We start from the raw sequence: 21,206 nt of genomic DNA on the forward strand, positions 1-21,206 counted from the left end.
ATTTTTTTTTAGTTTGTATAAAAGATTCATAGAGTTCAAACAACAGAAAAAAACTGCAAACTAGTTTTGATGAAGTTAATACTCTAAATAGCTTTACAAAAGTGTTATTTAATTTATAAATAAATGTTAATCCTAGGTCTAAAATATTTAGATTTTTAAACATAAGTTTTTAAAATTTGTAGGTTATCGAAGATGTAAACGTTTGTTTGCAACAAATTCTTAGCTAATAAATATTAAACTTTAGCTAAACTTAAAAATACTCTAAATAGTACTATAAAAATATCATTTAAGATCTAAAATATTGTAGCTAGTATTTTATTTCAGTACTTATAATTTTCAAACAACGGTTAATAAACTTTTTTTACAACTGTTATAAATAAACTTGCTATAGGTAGAGTGAGCTACTGTAATTCTAATTGATTTCAAACTACTTTAAATAAAAAAACTATTAAACGATTGAAAAAATAACGATTAAAATAATAACAACATGAAACTTTAAGCAAACATTATTACAATTTTAAGAAAACCTAATAATTAATATAAAAGTGTTAAATATGTATTGAAAGTGAATATCAAAGTTAAAGTTAGAAAAAAATTGAGAAAAAAAACAATTCTCTTTTCTTTTAGCTTAATATTTTACCAGCTTTAGTTCATAAAATAGTGTAAAAGCAACTTAATTAGATTATTAATACGTTTTATATTCATCTACAACCGCCCTAGAATAGTCATTGCCTGAAATACCAAAAGTAAAATTTGGTAATATTCTTAGTGCAACTCTTACTTCTCACAAATCAATTTGTTGACAATAAGTTATTTAAAAAAGTCTTCTTCATTTATAAAAATCGACATAAATTTGCTTAGATTATATTAACTTTGTATCTTTATTGTTAATTTAAAAATATAGTTAAATTACGATTTAAATTATAATAAAAAGAAGAGTTTAACAACTTAAAAAATTGCTAAATAGCTTTAATTTTTTACCGTTTCAAAAAGATTAGTTTTTAAACTTTTATGTAAACACTGTTTACCATTCATTATGTAGTAGTATTAATTATTTCGTTAGCTCCAAAAAACTTGTTTAAAATAAACTGTGAATAACAAGTAACTGTTGAGCAACCAGTATAACCACTTGAATATCAAAGATAGTTGCAATATAAGCTTACAAAGACCTTTTTTAATACATTACTGATAAATTATTCATGATCAATTCTTGCAAAATTTACTTTATATTGTTGACATTTCTTTTCGTGGGCAAGTGCCTCATCAAAAATTAATTCATAAACAAAAGTTTAACTGCATCAACCTATGCAGCTTGCCCGTATTCGAAAAAAGTCAGCTGGAATCTAGGTGGGAAAAATGGCGGCAGGGATTATGCAAGTCGGGATCCATGAGAAATCGCATGCCTTATCATCGGACTTCCCACATTACTTAATTTTGCTATAGTTACCTGTTGAAACAAGCAGATATCCGTTAGAAATTTAAATTGTTAAAATTGTTTTTAAATTGCGGCCGATTGTCGTTGTTAAGTTTAATAGTTACCGTTAGGTTTTAACATAACAATAGTTACACTAGGTACTTTTGAATTTAAAATTAATTGGAGTTAGTTAAGTTTTTTTTCCTCAAACAAAATTGATATTCAAAAAAGTCTTAGTATTATTGCATTTAGAATTTATTTCCAAACAAAGCTTTTATTTAGAAGCCTTGGCTTGCTAATCATTCTATCATGTGTACCAAAAAGAGTTTTCGTCATAAATAAACTTTATTTTTTTTTTTGGTTTATTTTTTATGATTTTTAATTTTTGTATATGTTTTGTAAACGTCGATAAAACAAAAATCATAATAATATAACAATTATTAATTATTAAAATTTTTTTAACTTGTGACTCAATTTCAAAAAAAAAAAGTCTTTAAGTAAGATTTTACTGAAAAAATAAAAACAATCAGTTTGACTAAAAAGTTTAAAGTATGTATATAAACTTTATTATAGAAACAGTAGTAAACAAAATAATAACTTAATTTACAATCGTACAAACATTATTAGGAATGAAAAATACAACATTTTTCTAAATGCCATTTTTGCCCTAAAAACTCAAAACTAGTTGTTAACTAAGGCTAATAAATATTGAATTGTTTTATATTTTGTTATTGAAGACTTATTAAAAAGTTTTACAAACTTTCACGATGCTTCAACTCTAATAATTCTAATTATGAGTTGTTGTGAGTTTTTATTTTTAATATTTATTCCGTTTATTTATTTGCCATCATAGTTTTATTAATAAAATACAAAGTTTTTTTTTTATGATTCTAGATTATTTTATAAGTATAGCTTAAAAAAGTTTTTTATTTACTAAAATATGTCTAATTGTGTAAATAATGCTTTTTTCTAATTTTCTTACCATTATAGTCTTATAAACTAGAATTTAAGGTGATTTTTTTACGGTTTTGAATTAAAATTTACTTTTAGAGATGTGGTCTCATAAAAGTTTTTATAAGAAACTGTTTGTCGGAATTTGAGTTTTCGTATTTTAAACTGTCATATACCCATTTTACACTGATCTGATATATTTAAAGTTTAAGTACTACTTGAAATTTACATCGTAATAATTTAAAGTTACAATAGTAACAATATGATTAATTTTTTTTTTAAAGTTAATTTAAAATTATATAAAATAACATTTATAGTTTTCTACTTTGTTTAAATGCAGTTTAAAATTTAAAATAATATTGCATCCTGCTTAATCTTTTAAAAAATTAAGTAAGTCTAATTTTATTTTATAGCTTAATTAAGATCAAGAATAAAGTATAAAATTTTAGACTTAAAGTTTTGAAACTTTTCAACTGTTACTACTTAATTAGTAAACACATATTAAAAACATAAGAGTTTGAACAATATTTGATTTATTAATAATTTTTTCAAAAATTTGTTTAATACACTACTTAATTTATAAACTATTAGATCTAAGTAAGTACAAATACAAAATGACGTAACTAGTTATAAAAAATGTTTTTAAAATGTTATAGTTATTTTGAAATACGATTAATATTTAAAAAAAACCTTTGTTAGTTAAAATTTTGTTAGGTTAGTGTAATTAAAATTAATTAAAACTAGCTAAAAGTACGTATATTAAAAAGCGTTTTAAAATTATTACTAAAACCAAAATATTTTTTGTAAATTAAAGGTCTCTTAAACTAAAAAAAAAGATTAATTCTGCACTTATAAAATTAATTTCTCTCCTGTTTATTTAACAAAACAAAGTTTACTTCATCTATATTACATATTTTCGGATCTCTTATCTAAGAATAATTAAAGCTAAACTGCTTCATTTGCGAGATACAAGTCTGATAATTGCAATCCCACTTTCCATATGTCGTGCACTTCCCAAAGCTCTCTCGCCAGAAAGTTTTGATGCAAAAAGGATGAGAGGCACGAAAAAAGGGCACGATTGGAAGATTGGCGCAATTTAAATGCACTTGTTTGTTCTAAGACAGAGTCGATTGCGGGGCAATTTGGTGTGAATTGTTCTCCGGTTAGCTACATTGTTCGTTTGATCATTTAGTGTCATTTCGTTTAATGAGCTAATTTGATAAAAATAGTCGTGTGATAACAGTGTGTAGGTGTGAAAGAATTAAGTGGTAGTTTATTTTAATTCAAAAGTGAGCAGTTTTAAAACGTATTTAATATTAAACATTTAGAAAGAACAAAACAAAAAAAATAACCTAATTACATTAGTGTTATCGAATTTAAATCCACTGAACAATAAATTATGACAATAAAACTTTAAAAGCGAAAATAGCAATGATTTAATTGCTATAGAACAAACATAGGTTTTTTAAACTTTATAAAGAATTTTTTTTTAAACTGATCAGATCTATAAAAGAATAACACTGAAAAATTAATTAAAGTCAACCACTACAAACTACAAAACGATATTAAATAAAATAGTAAAGATTACTTCTCCAAGTTAAATTATTTTAAAGTTTGTATATTTTTGGTAATAAACTACTAGAAAAAAGTTTTGATAAAAACAATATTTCAAAAGTATTATATTTAAAGTTTAAAAACTTAGTAATAAACATACAATTTATCTGTTTATAAAACTTAATGTTTAAACTGTCTCTTTCGACAAGTATTTGTTTAAAAAAAAACGTAACAGCTTACTTTTTATCTCGTGAGTCGATTTAATTTCTTACGCTCTAGATTATTATTTATAACTCAAGTGTGAACTTTTACTATTTAAATCCGACACAAAATCTAAAAATTATTTTAGTATCAATTTTGATTATATAAAAATTGCAGTCATACTTTGTTCAATTAAAACTAAGCGATATTTTATAGTAGACATAACTTAAAAGATTATTTAACTAGCTAACAGTAATAGTTTAAGCTGGAGTTTTGTCAGGTCAATTGTTCAAACTTACATACTCGTACATGTTAGTTAGAAAAAAGAAATTAAACTCGAAATTTTTAAAAGTTTACTATACTCTTTTAATGTAAAAAAACATAAAACGCTTACAAAATGCTCGAAAATAAATGGTAGAAATTACAAGCTTACAAAAACAATTATCCTAAAATATTACTCTTGCCTAATGATTTCGCAAATTAATGTGTTCAAAAAGAACTATCTCACTTAAAAAATTTTTTTTTTAAATAATTTAATTCAATGCTATCATAGTGCCTTCTGTGTTATTAACACAAAAAAACTGTTTTAGTTAAAAAAAACGCTAGAAACTTTAATAAAAGACTTGGTCAGTAATACTTGAAAAAAACTTAACAAGATAAAAATCAATTAAAAGCCTTTTTTTTTTTTTTTTAATAAAAGTTTAACTTGCCGGCAAGTACTAAAGTTTTGAAATCTAAGTGTTTTATAACCTTAAAAAGGTTTATTTATTTAGTTTGTTTTTTAAATTTAGTATAGTTAATGTATTTTTGTATAAGATTGTAGTTAATACATTTAAAGTTTAAAAACAGTCAATATATGCTGTAAACTTTCAGAACTTAATTCTTTTTAACTTAAAGTATTTTCCACTAACGTACAATGGATTCACTATCTACAAATAATTTTGGCTTTTCAACTGTTTCAAAAAGCAGCGAACACCATTTCATGCAGCCATTAGACCAACATTTATCCTTTACATCAACACTACCAACAAAAGCTTATCAGAAAAACAATGACATAAACTTGCGCTGTTCATCACAATTATCACCGTTTGAAATCAACGACTTTTCACTTGAAACAGGTACGATATAAACTAGTCTATTTTAGCTTGAATTTTATATATTTTCTCAAGCAAGTGCGTATATATTTTAGACCGCATTTAAGTTATTATACTTAGAATTTTTACGCAGATAATTACAGTGATAACAAAACAAGCCAACTCAGCTGCATCGACATGGCTTCAGATTCTCAAGTTAATGAATTTAATAACTTTAACAAGATAAAGCAAGAAGATAAAAAAGAAACCTTGTTTGTAAATTCCGAAAAAAATAAAACTAAAACGGCAAACCAAGGCTCGAGTCAACTAACTTTTAACACCAGTGTCCAGTGTAACGAGCTCGAACGATTTCTCAACTCCAAGACTGCCGAAATGAACCAAAAAGTTAACAAGTTTGATCTAAAACCTGACGACAAGTACTCGGAAAAAGTTGAGCAAGGTAAAAAAATAGAAATTCCCAGGGACGAGGACAAATGCTCGACAAACAAAAAGAAATCAAGGAAGCCGAGGACGATTTACAACAGCTACCAGCTGCAGCAGCTGATGGACTGTTTCCAGCGAACCCACTACCTTGGAAACCCGGAACGCGCCCAGCTTGCCGCAGCTCTGGGTGTGACCCAAACTCAGGTATTTTGAATTAAAGTTTTGTGATAAGTTTTGGGACTTCCCTTTGAAAAAAAGAATTTCTAAACAATTTTTTTTGTTGAAGAATTTATATTCTGCAATTAAACTTTTATGGATACTTTTGAAACTAATACTTTTGATAGTAATGATTTGTTGATATTTCATCGAAAAAAACTAAAATGTTTTATAGTTATTTCACTATAGTTTCCTAGGATTGAAACACTTCAAATATAATATTCGAACCGCATATTTAAATAGTTGGCAATAATTAATTGAAAGCTAAAATTTTGTATTTCTTCACTAAAATACTTCTAAAATAAAAACTAAAAATATTCTACTAGGTTGATGTAGTTAAAAATAAACATACTTTTGTTGAAAAAACTTAATTTAATGATTTTTAACTTGTTTTTTCTAATAGACCTACTCTAAAACGTTGGTGTTTTTTTGTTGCTTAAGTTTTAAAACTAAATGGTATTCAAAGTTAAAAAAAACTAACAGTTTTGACTTTATTTTCCAAAAAAAATATAGTATTTATAAAATAAAAACTACTAATGTACTTATTTAAAATACTTTTAATATTTTTACGTCAATTAGTAGTACAATATTAGAAAACACAACTAATGCTTTACTTTAACGATCCTAGGAATTAACTTGCATTCCAAAAACGTTTACTGCTAAATGTTAATCAACGCTAGATAAGGCCAATTGAACATGTGTAAAATGTCAATCAAAATTTTTAACAAACGTTTTGCATGAATTTACGTTTAAATACGGATAATGAAAGGATTTTGTGGTAATCTTTGTAAGGATATACATAAGTTGTAACTAAATAACTTTTTTATACTTTTCAGCCTGCAGTGTGGATATAAAGTTACTTTTAAGATATAAGAACTGTCGCCAAATTAATAATTTATTTTCAAATTTCGATTAAATTACTTTTGAACGAAGTAAGCACTTTATTTTTTGGCCTGTCATTCACTAAACTTAGAAATACTTAACGGTTTTTGAAGAACTTTTTTAAATTCATTTACAGTAGATTCTATATGCATGGGTTAAAACACTGTTTTGTAATGTAATTTAAAACTATAAGAAGACAAAACTGAAAATAAACAGCTGAGTTTAAAATTTTTATTACCAAAAATTATTATATAGCAAATAAATAATTAAACTTTCCAGCAAAAATGAAACTACAAAAACAATATAAACACACTTATTGATAAAAAAACAATTAATATAATATTCAAAATTGAATAAACACTGACAAAGTTTACAACTTATTGTAACCAAATAAATCACAAGCAAAAACACATTGAAGGTAAAGATTTGGTTTCAAAACCGGCGATCAAAGGAGAAAAAAATCAACAAGCAGCATTCGCGCTCTCAAGGCAACCACCCGTACTATATGCATGGCTACTATCATGGTAACCACGACAACCTTACAATAAGACTTGCGGCCAAGTCCAACTACAACCAGCACCATCACCTTGACAACGTTGTTTGCTGGCCCCATGGGCAGGCAATGAACGCTAACAACATTCAGGTCGAGTCTTTTTCCGAACAGTGGTCCGCTTCTTCTTACAACAAAACCTCAGACCATTTGCAGTCGGGGTACGGAAGAAATGTGGCTTTAAGTCAACCTCTGTGCTCAACTGTCCTACCGCAATCACAATGTCCAAGTGCGATGTCCCACCAACATTTCACGTACTACACTACATCGCCCAATGCGAGCCATTCAAATTCAATTTAAGTTTTATTTTTGCATGATTTAAAAAAAAATATTTTTTTAGTATTTTTTCAAACAAAAGAAGGCTAGTAGATAAGTTTTTTCAACTGAAGGTTTTTTTTGTAGCATAAAAGCATGTCAGTTGCTTTAAATTTTCAAATTTGATATAAACCAAATATTACAATTTAAGTATTAAACTGTGAAAATGTTTAACTAATTATGTAAACTTGTAGGTTTTATCGTATCAGTTTACTCGTGTATTGATTTTTTTATACAATAAAGTAATAATGTTTTAAAACTTGCGTATATGCTTTCTCAAATTATAGTGAGAATATTTTCAACAACAGTCATAAAAATACTGTTTAAGTTCAAGTTTTTATATAAAATATTAGTTCAATTTGTTGAAAAATTGTGTAACAGTAAAATACTGTTTTAAATATTGCTTATAAAACAAAAAGATATAATAGAAACAAACTTTTTCAAATATAACACAACGTATTTTAAAATTACTCAATATGTTAACCTTTCTAATATTTTTGTGCTAATATATCAATACAGTTTTACTTATTCTAAAATAAAGTATGAGTTTTTAGGACAAAAGTTGTACGTAATTTTTATGTAAAGTTTGTAAAATAAAACTTAAATGAAGGACAATAAGTTGAAAAAAACTTTTTAAAGGAACTAGTATCAACTTTGCAAATAATGTTTGTTTATAGTAGATTAGTACTATATATTAAACCAATGATACCCCTTTTAGTCAAATTCATTTTGTAAGAACTTATTTTCTAAGTGTTTAAGTTAACCAAGCATTTAGTTTTTAGTTGTTTGAACAACTTTCTAAATTAAAATAATAAGTTCTGTGATTTCACGACATTTAAACTAAAGTTTTTCGGCATAAGCCCGTTGTTTGAGATAACTCTTATATAGGATAAGATAAAACAAATAGTTTTCGAAGTTAATTTAGGTTAAGATTTTTTAAAGTAATCAAAATGTTAATCTATATTTAAAAAGTAAATATTTATATAAAAGATTATTATTAAATTTATTAGGAAATAACTTTACAAGAATAAACTTTAAAACTCCACGAAATATATATTCGATCTGTGGACAGTTGTAGTTTTTAACCTGAAAAGTAGGTGGTCTAGAAACTATGCTTTATAGTTATAATTATGTGTTTTATTTGGAACTATGAATGTAACAAAATGTTTTAGCTAATATATGTTTCTTTAGAAAAAAACATACAAATTAAAGTTGTTTTTAGCATCTTATTTAAGCATTTTAAAAATTGTACGTTTGTGAAAATAATGCCTTCCTATTAATTTATAACCTTACAATAAGTCAAATAAAAAGCAGCTTAATAGTTTTATTATAAACTATATCAAAAAAGATAAAAGATAAAGCTACAAAACTATACTAAAATTATGTTGAGTTATGAACAGTTTTCATGAGTACGTTATGCTTTAAAAGACACTAAAGTACCATACTGATGATTTTTCTTAAAACAATTTAAAGTTTTACAGAACTTCTATTTCAAATGCTTTGTAAATTTTAATTTTTAGTATATTTTAATCAGTCAATTTACCTTTTTTAAAGCGATATAAAAATTAAAATTATATTGATTTAAATTTAAGCTGAAGCTTCTTAATATCTAAAATAAGATAAAAGTGACATATTTTAAAAAATGATTAAAAAAATTGGTAGTAGTTCAACTATAGTTTATGATAAACGTTAGTACTATACGTTTTAGTGTATTTAAATTGTGCTAAATACTTTGACGCATAATAATAGTAAGTTTTTTAAAAATACTTTAAGTTAAACATATATATTCTTATGATTTAGCGTTTTTAAATGTTTACAAAAATTTGTGTACTACATAAAAATATAAAATAAAAAATTTTAATGTTACTATTTTTTTATATTTTTATCACGTTGTAAATAGGGATGCATGACTATTGAAATTCGGATAATTCTAATTCCGACACCTCAAATTCTTAAAAAAGTATTCAAGAAGCGATAAGTCAAAAAGAAAAATAAATAAATAAAAAATCGGTTGTAACTTTATCAATAATCTACAAACAGTTTTTTATTTTTGCAAAATTAATAAAAAACTTTGAGATATGGCTAAAATAAGTTATGAAATATATTAATTTGGAATTTTTTTTTAATAGATATTTTATTTTCAAAAGTAAAAAATTATTTGTAGATAACTAATAAGGTTACAACCGGTTATATACTTGTTTTTCTTAATATTGAATTTTTTAACATGTGGCCTCTTATATATATTTTTAAGAGTTTGAAGTGTCAGAGTTTGAATGTTCAAACTTGAGTTGTCATGTAACCGTAAATAGTTAAATATAAGAATCAGTTTTCAAATATTTATAATATTTTCCACACAAAAAAAAAGTGATCAATGTGCAAATAATTTGCTTTGTAATCGGGTACGCTTTACTGTTTCATGTACTTTAACTTTATTTTTAGAAATTTTTCTGAGATTTAAGAAAACAAAAGAAACTATCTTTAAATTTATGAACAATTATCTTATAGGTTACTTTGTAGAGAAAAATAAAGTTTAGACTAACGTAGTTTTAAGTTCATTCACAAAATCCAAAACCTATAAAGTACTCTTAATGTTTCTTTTTTAAGATAAATTAATTTATAGAAAAGTGCTACTACAATTTTCTTAATGCTCAGATTTAGTATAGCATATGTTGTTTTAGATAACGTTGCAATAGTTTTGGAAACCAAACAATTACAAGTTAAATGCTTGTACTATACGAGATTGTTCTACCTTGTTAGTGTTTAATTTAGAACTAAATTCATGATCAAGCTTTTTTATGATCTTATTTTTTATTTAATATTTTTAATTAAGCTAGAACACAAAAATAGAGTTATAAACATTAATTGTAAATACATGAACTATAAAGAGTATAGTACTGTAAAATATCTAAGTAAAGTTTTTGTACTAAACGACCTTGTTCTACTTTGTTTATGTATACTTTAGAGCAATTTATAATTAAGCTATTTTATTAGCAAATTATTATCTAGTAAAGTTTATTTCAAACCAAGATACTAATGTAGAAGTATTATAAATAAAAATTTAGTTTAAAAGTAATACTGTTTTAATTGTTTTTAATCCAAATTGCAATTGTCACAAATGTAACTAACAAAAAGTAAAATCGTATTACTCTAAGCTAGTGTGCACAATAGAATTCACAATATATTTTGGCTCTCCATCATAAATTAAATGATTGGTTATACTCTTTGTTTTTGAAAGTTTATTTTGTGTTACTACTTTAGTTGTTTTACATAGATTGTATTAAAAATTATAAATGAATTACTTATTATTAGAATTAAAAACTTTAATTTAATTCGTTTAAGGACAACGAATTTAGATTATGTAAAACCTAATCATTGTTTTCTATGTACATATTTTGTATACTTATTTTATTCGATTTAAAACATTGTGTGGAAATATATCGAAACCAATAACTTTTTAGTAGCTAAAGTTTTCATATCTTTTTGAGATGTTTCTAAACATTTACTTTTTTTATTTATGATATTTTATAAAGTGTTTATGCTGAATAATATCTATTGCAGACTTATCACTTTATAAAACTTTAACTTAAACTTTATTTCGATAAACTTAGTTTTTAATGACAGAAAAATTACAGCTTAAAGTTTGTGTTTCTTTTTTAAGTTAATATATTTAAAGAAGACATAAAAACTTTTTGACTGTAAAAATTATTATCTAAATTCAAAATGTTTGTGTTGTTAATAGCTATTCTAGGAATAAACAAACTTATAATTTCGGAAGCAGTAAGTTTTATTATGAAGAAGTACAATATCGAAATATTAATTTCTATCTTCGGAAAAAGAAATGTATTAAAATAGTCTATTTGATTTTTATACTTACTTAGTGTCTTTGCTCAAATAATATTAAACATAGATAATTTTGTAAAATAAAACCACTACATAAAAGAAGGATTTTAAACATTAGTTTAAAATTACAGATATGAAACTTTTACTTTTAGTTCTTTGTGTTTTCACTTTAAAAGTGTTTTGTTTAAATAACACCACAATAGAAAAAGATATTCAAAAAAAAGAAAAAACAAATACTACTGAAATTGATTACTATGACTTCGAAAATTTTACGATAAGCTTGGAATACGATAATAACTCAACGGAGTACAATGATTATAATTATTATGAAAACTACGATTATGAAAATTCTACAAGTTACGAAGACGACTACATTTACTATACACCCTATGAAACTCTTTATAAAGAATACAAGCTAATGTATAAAGGCAAGAAGTTATTAAATAAAATTCAATCATAATTATTTATGCTTAAGTTTTCGTTAAAGAAGAAGAAAATAGCGTAATTAGTATGTTTCGTAAGGGATCTACATTATACCAAATTTGCTGCTGTTTCTGTAACATCTTTTATAAAATTAAAAGTGCATAAAAAATTTCATTAAGTTATTAACCAAACAATTTAAAAATAAATTATCTCAAATACTACAAAAAAAAGTTTAATGGTTTTTAAACACTTATCAAAATATTTAATAAACTGTTTAAAATCTTAAATTTTAAAAAGCATAAAAAACTATAGATCTTTTTAACACTACACAGAGTTTAAGCATTCTAAGTATATTGACAACTTTGGTCAAAAACAATCTTGTAAAGAAGTTTCATGCATGCATTTTCATTCATCCGATTGTTTGGAGTCTAAATATCTGTGGTGCTGCAAGAACTGTTCAATTCAAATAAAGGAACAGTTGACTAGACATCCAGGTTATTTCACAGAAGAATATCTAGACTACCATGATTATAAAGACGTTGAAAACGATCCTTTCAAGATATCTGAAAGTACAGGTTCGTTGCTTGTTATGTGTTAAGATCTTTATTTTTTCTATGTTGTTAATGTTTAACACAGTTTAAAAAAGCATTACGTAATGATGATAGAAAATATTTGAATAAAATTTAAAAACATGTACATACAAATTATGCTAAACTAAGTAGATTGTTCTTTAGATATATTTACAACAGAAAAAAATCTAACAACAATAAAAGAAGTTGATCAAAAGAATACTTGAATAAATCATTAGTAAAAAAATGTAGTTTTAGATACAAATAAAAGTGTAAAATTAGAAATCAGATTGTACTGCTCACCTATGTGAAGCAGTATTTAATGCAGGGTTTCCCAAAGTGGGCGATATCGCCCCCCTGGGGGCTATTTTAGTAATTCGGAGGGCGATAATTAGTAAGGGGGCGAAAGGGTGGGCGATAACTAGTAAGGGGGCGAAAAGGGGGCGATTTTAAAATTTTGGGTTGTCATAAAATTTTTACTTATTATCTTGCTATTTTACTAATTTTAACTTGCTATTAAATATTTGACCCTGAGGTAAAACTTAAACAAAAAAGTTTATTGTGTTTATGTAAAATATAGAGAAAAAAATCTGTACTTATGGCTCCTACTTTCATGTTAATTACATATATTTTCTTATTTAACAATTACATAGATCATAGACGATCGGAATTCCTCTCCCTTTTTTTTAACCTGAAATATATGTTATTTAGGATCATAAATGGTTTGTAAAAATTTATGTTTTCTATATTAACTAAACCTCATGATACTTCCAAATGTTTTTTTGAAAAGTCATTAAGTTAGACTAAGAAATAAAAATATACAGGGTTGCCAATTTACCTAGAAACCTGGAATTTGACGATTTAAGCAAAAAAAAAATCCGGAATTTTTAACAATTTCAACATATTAAGTAGTAAAATTTCGATTTGACACAAAAAAGCTATCATGTAGATAAAAATATAGATCCTTGTCGTGGCAGATGTTTTTGAAGTAGACGACTCACAGGAAATCTTCTCAGACTTACAAACTGGCCTTGAACTTAAAGTAATTTTTTCCAAAGAACGATAAGAAAGCTATTGGACTCAACAAAACTAAGGCAAAAGTATCCATTCATTTGAGAGGAATTTAGATTGTTGTGTATAGTTTTTCCTTTTAGCTATGTTGTTGAGAAAGCTTTTAGTTTAGTTATCAACATCTTGAGCAAAATATCTAATCTAGATATTTGTAAAGGAGGTGACTTGAGGCTTTATTTGGCTGATTTAGAATCAGATTAGAAAAATTTGCAAGCAGTCATGAACCTCATCCTTCACATTATATTAGAATTCAGTTTCAGACATTACTTTATGAAAGTTTTTTTTATTTATTTGATCTTTTAAAATACTTCTTATTTAACCTAGTTTGTATTGTATTTAAGTAGTCTTTTTATATTAAAAATTATTCTAAGTTATTTTTTCTATAACAGGTTTGCATAATTCCTAATAAATATTAATTACGGTAGACTTCCTCTTGAGTTCGCACTTTTTAACCAAAAAAAAAGTGCGAATTTATATTTTCTTAAATTTAACTTAAATAAAGTCTTTTACTAACTAAGTATTAATAAAACAAAAAATACACAATATTTAATAGCTTATATAGAACTTTTTTTATGTATGTATGTTTGTTTTATGTTTTAGTCGATTTCATGTTTATTCATAACGTTATTGCATTTAAATATATTATAACTGACATTATAACATATTTGAATTTATCATTTTGTATAAAAAATGGTAACAATTTTTGAGTTTAAACTTTTTGATTTTATTCAAAGTGCGAGGAAGTCTACTGTATTTATAAAATGGTATATGTTTTAAATATGTAAATAGCTTTGTTTTGACCTGGTTTATTTTGTAGTTTATATTTGTCAATTTACATTACACTAAAAAAATTTATAGCATAGTGGTTAAAGTATTTGTTTGAAAGAAATTTATTCGACATATTTTTGTCATTAATTGTTTAATCTGTATAAAAAAAAAATATAACTATTAAAGTTTTTATTTCAAAAATTATTTTTTGGTTTTAAAAGAGTATAGATTTGATGTCTCTATTTGAAATGACTTCAAATTTTTTATTTAAAAGATTGTTAAACTCAAATTTATTTTCTAACTTGATTTATTATTGTTAGAAAATCTTTATATTAAATAACTTTAAACTATTAATACAACTTTTTTTGTTTTATCTTATTTTTTAATATATTATGAATTAGAATATGTTGTTTAATTTAATATTTCAACAATAGCGTTTAGTTTTTCACTATTTTCTTCTGGTAAACTATTATAGGCTAATAACTAGAGAAAAAATAAAATAAAACAGTTTTAAATAAGCCATCAAAAAGACTGATACAGTGACAAAACAAATTTTTAAACATAATTCAAAAAATTTTTTAATTGATTACTTTCTGTTCCTAGAACTAACTGTAAAATATTTGTTTTTTTTTTTGAATTTAAAATAAATAAAAAAATGTTAAAATTAGATTTAGTTTCCTAAAGGTTATTCAAAGTAAAATACTATTTAATGGTATTCTACTACAAAAAGTATAGTTTAAAATTGTTAAAATTAAATTTTTGATTTTACAACTAACTTGCTTATAATATATCTTAACATTGAAATTAATAATTTTACTGCATTAACAGAAGCTATTGATAAAACTTTTCATGAGATAATAAGCCAGTCGGTCAAACTTCCTAAAACTAGATCAGCAATGGTGTTTTAATATTTATTTTACTATGTGTAAATAATCTGTTCATTCTTTTATAGGTTTTTAATCTCTGGTATTTAATTTTAGAACATGCCTATTTATAAAATAATTTAAGTATTTTGTGCGGCTTAAATAAGTTACTTAGTATTCACTTCTAAATGTCCGAAATTTGTTAAATGAGAGATAGTTATAATGTCAGGTTTCAGTTAAGATTTCAGATGGGTAGCTACGTTCCAGATCCAATAAAATTTCGACCCGCTAAGTAACTTGAAAACTACTTGCGCAAAATAAACAAAATTTAGTATTTTGATGCTTATGATTTTGAAATACACTTTCAATTTGGTTTTCAGTTCACAATAATATTTCCTAGATCACAATACTAGTAAATCATTTTATTACAATTATGCTCGAGCTTTTTAATTTTCTCTATGTTGTTTTTTTTTAATTATGCAGCCGGCAATTACATTTTTTTAACGAGTTGAAAAAAGAAAAGATTTTTTAGTAAACATGAATTGCTGACTACAAAAGTTTTCCACCACAACCCTAAAAGTTTCATTAGTTTCAAAACAGTTCATATTTAATAAGGATTGATTACTGATTAAACAAGACTTTTTAAAATTTAAGTAATTTAATACACTTTACTGGGCTCATAAGAAAACAACTGTAACATGATATCCCAAGCCCTGTAAACTACTTTAAACACAGCCCAAAAGTGCGTGCATAAGAAATACCAGACTAAATTACATATCAAACACAAATTTTTAGGCTCAAAAGTTTGTACTCAAGAGAAAAACTACTTTTTTAAATCCTTGGGGGCGATTATTTTTCAAATTTCTGAAAAGGGGGCGATATAGTAATTGAGTTTGGGAAATCCTGATTTAATGTTTCTCATACATATATTTTTTTTGTATTATAAACTAAAGATTTTTTTCACTAAACATACTTTAAAAATTTTAGTGCTTTATAAACATTCAGACTTTAAAATAGGTTGTTTTTCAATCCCAATTACTTTTTTTTAAAAGCAAACATTATTATGTTGAATCTTGTAATGAAAGTACTTTTAGCATTAAAAGTTTTATTTAATTAGACATACAACCAAAAATTTAGCATTTAATAAAAATACACTATATCATTAACATTAAATTTTTTTTTTAATTTCAAAAAAACACAAATCGAGTTTATATTTACTATCTGCTTTCATTTTTTACATCTTTATAGACAAAAAAACTATAACTAAATTACAACTCAAACTTATAACTTGCTTTATTTTAGTACATAAATCTAACGAAATAGAATAAGCCTGTCTTTATACTTTGACTGCTTTTGTTACCATATAGTCAAAAATGATTCTAATTTTATGAAAAAAAATAACTATACAAAAGTAATAAATTGCTATAGCTTTAGGAAGTAAATGCATTTAAATAACAGAATATAAAATTATTTCATATTTAAAACTTATTTACTATCAAGATGTACGATAAGTATCAAATTGTCATCAATCAAGTTATTTTTTTATTTTATATCAAGTTTTCAATCTAACAACTTTTAATAAAAATAAATTATTTCATTTGTTAAACAGCATACCGAATTGTATTATGACCACCTAATTAACTCATTCAGCTTTTAGTGCATACTTGCTTCATTGTGAACTTTGCTATTTAAAAAAAATCAACTACCTTCTTTACGTGAAAGCATCCGATTAAATGTAACAACTAATTTAACTTCAGCTAAAATGCATGCGGAGTTGATTGAGTACTTTACCGATGATGATAAAGATTGTGTTAATATGAATAGAGAACGTCATCTCGAGACTTCTTACGGTTGGCCGCTCGTTATATCATGTCGCGATGTTGAAGCAGCCAACCAATACAAGAAATACCCACAAAAAGGTTACAACAAAAAAAAATTTGGCCAATTTAAATTTAATGGAGATAAGGCAACTGCTAACGTGGTAAGTTTAAATTTTATTTCTCCTATGAGTAAATAGCTCCTTAAAGCTAAACGTTTCGACGCATAATACACCTTACAAATACTATTAAATGAATTAAAGTGCTTAATATTTAGAAATAACAGCAAGTATTCACAAGTTTCAAACTAGTCTTTTTTCATTCACTGTAAAAATATTTCTTCAGGGTGTATATGAAAAATAAAATTTTAAAACTGATGAGCTATATAAGAACTATACAAGAAGCGTAAAAATATCAAATACTTATTTTAGTTGATAAAAATGTTGTTTTATCAATTTTAAAATTTACAAAAAGTAAAGTCTAAAGTTTCTAAAACTTAACAACTAATCATAGTATACTGAAAAATATGTTAATAAAAGCTAGAAGTTTTATTTTTGATGACAGTGTGAAGTTATAGACGAGGACACCAACAAAACCTTGTACAAAATGACATACCAGGGAGATGGAAAGCACTTCAATGGACTGAACGACGCAGTGTACATAATTCGTAACTATACGCGCGATAGTCCGACTAAATTTTTAGTTAAAATTACTGTTAGTAGTTTATTTAGTTTTAAGTTTTTATATTTTTTAAATTTTAAAAAGATCTTTGCTATTAAAAATAATTTTCATAAAGTTATATTGCTTTTAAAACACTCTAAACAACTAATTTAAAAATATATATCACTATAAACCTTTCATGGTAACAAATATATGGAGCCAACTTAAACTTACATGAAACTTTTTAGACTGAAATCTATATTTTAAAGTTTATATCTCTGTTTTTTAGTATAAAGTGTTTTTTTATGTTTGTACATTTAAAAACAGACAGTATACCGCAGTACAGATCTACTTCCTTCTGATTGCTTCACGGAAAAATACGTTGTTAAAGGAAGTTTATTCAAAGAAGAAAGTTGCAAGGACTTTCTACTATCTAACACTGCAGTAGTAGATAAAAATGTCGACTATGGATATTCTAGTTACATGCCTTTTGAAGGTATATAAAAAAAAAACGTGCTTTTTATTTACTTTTTTTACTACTTTTTAATATCTTTTTATGACAGAACAAACATCAAAACATTACTTATATAGAAACATGAATATTGACTATAGGCACGATAAACTTAAAAGTAATATTACTATCGAATGGTTGAAAGGCTGCGCACAAAAAAAGTTACCGAAAAACTCAAGAGTGGACGAATCGTTTGATGTATGTTTTATAAGATAGTCAAAACTATCCATCGATTGTTTTTGAACACTAATTTTTTTGGTTATGAAATTGATTTATTTGGTATCTATCAGAATAATTATGTATAATTTAAGTAGACCAGGTTAGTTTTTTAGTTTAATATATCGTCCTTAAATTCTTTATCATAACAAACTCAAACTGTGTTTTTTAAAGTATTTTGTTAAATTATTAAAACTAATTTAACAAGCATACAAATTTTTAGACAAGTTAGCTTTTAAATTCTTTTTGAAATACCAAAACTGATGATTAATTTTGAAAAAATTTAGTTAAGCGTATGGAGCGCCGACTACAAATCTGCTGGGGACTATGTTTGTGCTCTTACTTACGATGGAATGACAAAATATATAAAACACTACAAACTTTGTGTTATACGTAAGAAATCTACCCACTGTACTAAACTAACTGTATAATTGTTTACTTTGCTTTTTGCTTTTAAAAAAATTTTACTGATGATTGTTTGTAGTCGTTATTGAACTTTATGCGCTGTAAAAACGACTTAGTTTAACATGTTAGAACGATATGCTTTATTATTCTATTTAGTAAAAAAAGATAAAAGCCTGGAAAAATACAGTTTAAGTCTGACAAAATTCTAATGTTTTAGTATTTAAATATAGTTACAAATGAGATTTTTAAGATTTAACATTATGTAACTTTAATTTAAACGAAAAAGTAATTATAAGTTCGTCTATATAATCAACACAACTACTTATTATTTCTAAACTCTTTTGAGGTTGATTAAATAAAATATTTTTATCTGATTACTAACTGCTCAGTTCTAGAAAAGTTTAGATATAATTGAAAAATAACTTTTAAAAGTTTCATATAAACTTAGTAAAATACGGTGGATAGAACAAAAAAGAATAATAAAGAATTTTCTCATTTGAGCACGCTTTAGTTTTTTTTTTCTTTTTTCATAGGTTTTTTAGACCAATAGTGTTGTTTTTTGATGTTAGTAGAATTTTTACTATTTTTTTATAATCTTTTTGGCAATGTTGTTTTTATTAAATAAGATTAGTAAGTAGATTTTTTAAATATTTATAAACAAAATAGTTTTTGGGATAGTTCTTTTCTTAGTATTCTCATCTACCACGATAACATTTGGTCTGAAACAATAAATTTTACTCATAGTACACGTAAATTCATTTTTTTTAAATCAGTACATTTTTATTACTTCTACAATATTTTACCCGTTTATCTAACTTACTTTTACATTTAAATAACGTGATAAGTTTCAATTAAAAATTTTAACTGTCAGTTCAAACTAAATTACCTGTAAGTTTTAAAACAGCTTTAAAAGTCCAACAACCAGCTCGCTGTTTAACCGACGGATATACAATATACGCAAATGTAAATACAACTCTTCGGACCAATTCAACGATTCACCTTGGCTATGAATCGCATAGAGTCTTTGATTACAATGGAATTTGGTATCAGTATAAAGTGAGTTATAAAGTTTTGAAAGGCAAAATAGATAGTTATTTTAAGTAGCACCTATGTTTAAACTGTTAAAAGAAGAATTTTTTGATTTACTTTTAGTAAAAAGGTTTGAATAACGTCTGAACAATTTTTAAATAACAGTTAAAAATGTTTAACTAAAACTAATAAGTTAGAGCAATTTTCATTTCTACATAAAATTAAATAGTTTTAGTTGTTAAGCAAATCATTTTAATAGATCAATATATATGCTCTAGTTTATAAAATATCAGTTAAGTACAATAAGAGATAAAAAAAGGAGATTACCAGCTGTGTTAACATTTCCAAAAAAAAAAGTTAATTGAATTTAAACAAAATATTTAGGGCTAAAACTCTTTAAAAAAATAAAAGTTTTTTACTAAATAATTTCAAATTAAAAATATTTAAAATCTAATTAAAGAAAACAACTCAATAGCTTTTTTTTTTTTGCTAAAAAGTTTAAATCAAAACTTACACTCTCATACAATAAATTTTGAAAAACTTTTAATGTTTATTAATGTTTTCTAATAAAGTTATGCTATTGCTTAACTTGTAGTTACTAAAAAGCTTAAAAACATTATAAGTAAACAGTTAACAAAATCAAATTAGTTGACTTTATTTTTTAAACTTAAACAAACTTCTAAATAACTAAATATTCTAAAACAAAAAAAAGCATCTAAAAACTTTACAAGTTAGTTTGTCAAAAATAGGCTTTACTTTTAAAAACTAATATGAAAATTGTAACCAGATTAACATTAACAGAAAAATGCCTCAGATATATATACAAAGCAGTCAAACATGTGTTTGGTTCGATTAAAAAGACCAACAGAAAACAAAGACTTTACATTTTTAGAAAGTCAATCGGAGATAAACCCTAGATGGTTTTGTTCACTGTTAGTTTTATACATCAACAGCTATTATTTTAAACTACAGAACTATATATTTCTAATTTAAACTAGAACACCTTTATAAAAATAAATCATAAAATGTTCAGACTGTACATTATCGCATTTTACTCAAAAGAATTTTTGAAAAAAGGTTTTAATAAAATACTAACATCTGTGTTAGTGAAACAGTAACAATAATAAAAACTACTATAAATGTACTACAAAGTTGATTTTTAACTAGTAACACACACTACTTAAACAGTTTCTTATTTTTTATGTTATTCGATTGTTTATACTAGTAACAATATTTTACGTTAAACAAAAGAATTACAAACGTATATTTTAAACAAAACAAAAAATCGTTTTTAAATGTTTTCTACATACGTATTATAAAAATGTGGTCTTAAAAACTAAACAAACTTATAAACTTTGAATTGTTTTACAACAACAGTAAACAAGAAAATACTCCAATTTGTTTTTATTCGAAACCAAAGATTCAAGATAGAGG

The 21,206-nt window shown here is 24.8% G+C and overlaps 1 protein-coding gene across 1 annotated transcript in view; it reads left to right on the forward strand.

Moving 5' to 3' along the window:
- The first annotated feature begins 12,260 nt into the window (after positions 1-12,260).
- LOC145833330 (myoferlin-like) overlaps positions 12,261-21,206 on the forward strand; it is a 42,976-nt gene continuing 34,030 nt past the window's right edge. The window contains 4 exon segments of the mRNA XM_082940514.1: positions 12,261-12,438; positions 16,892-17,115; positions 17,516-17,665; positions 17,939-18,107. Coding sequence (XP_082796640.1) covers positions 12,261-12,438; positions 16,892-17,115; positions 17,516-17,665; positions 17,939-18,107 — 721 coding nt within the window.

This window comes from Thalia democratica, chromosome 4 (assembly GCF_965202585.1).
Source record: "Thalia democratica chromosome 4, ktThaDemo2.hap1.1, whole genome shotgun sequence".
Classification (NCBI taxonomy): domain Eukaryota; kingdom Metazoa; phylum Chordata; class Thaliacea; order Salpida; family Salpidae; genus Thalia; species Thalia democratica.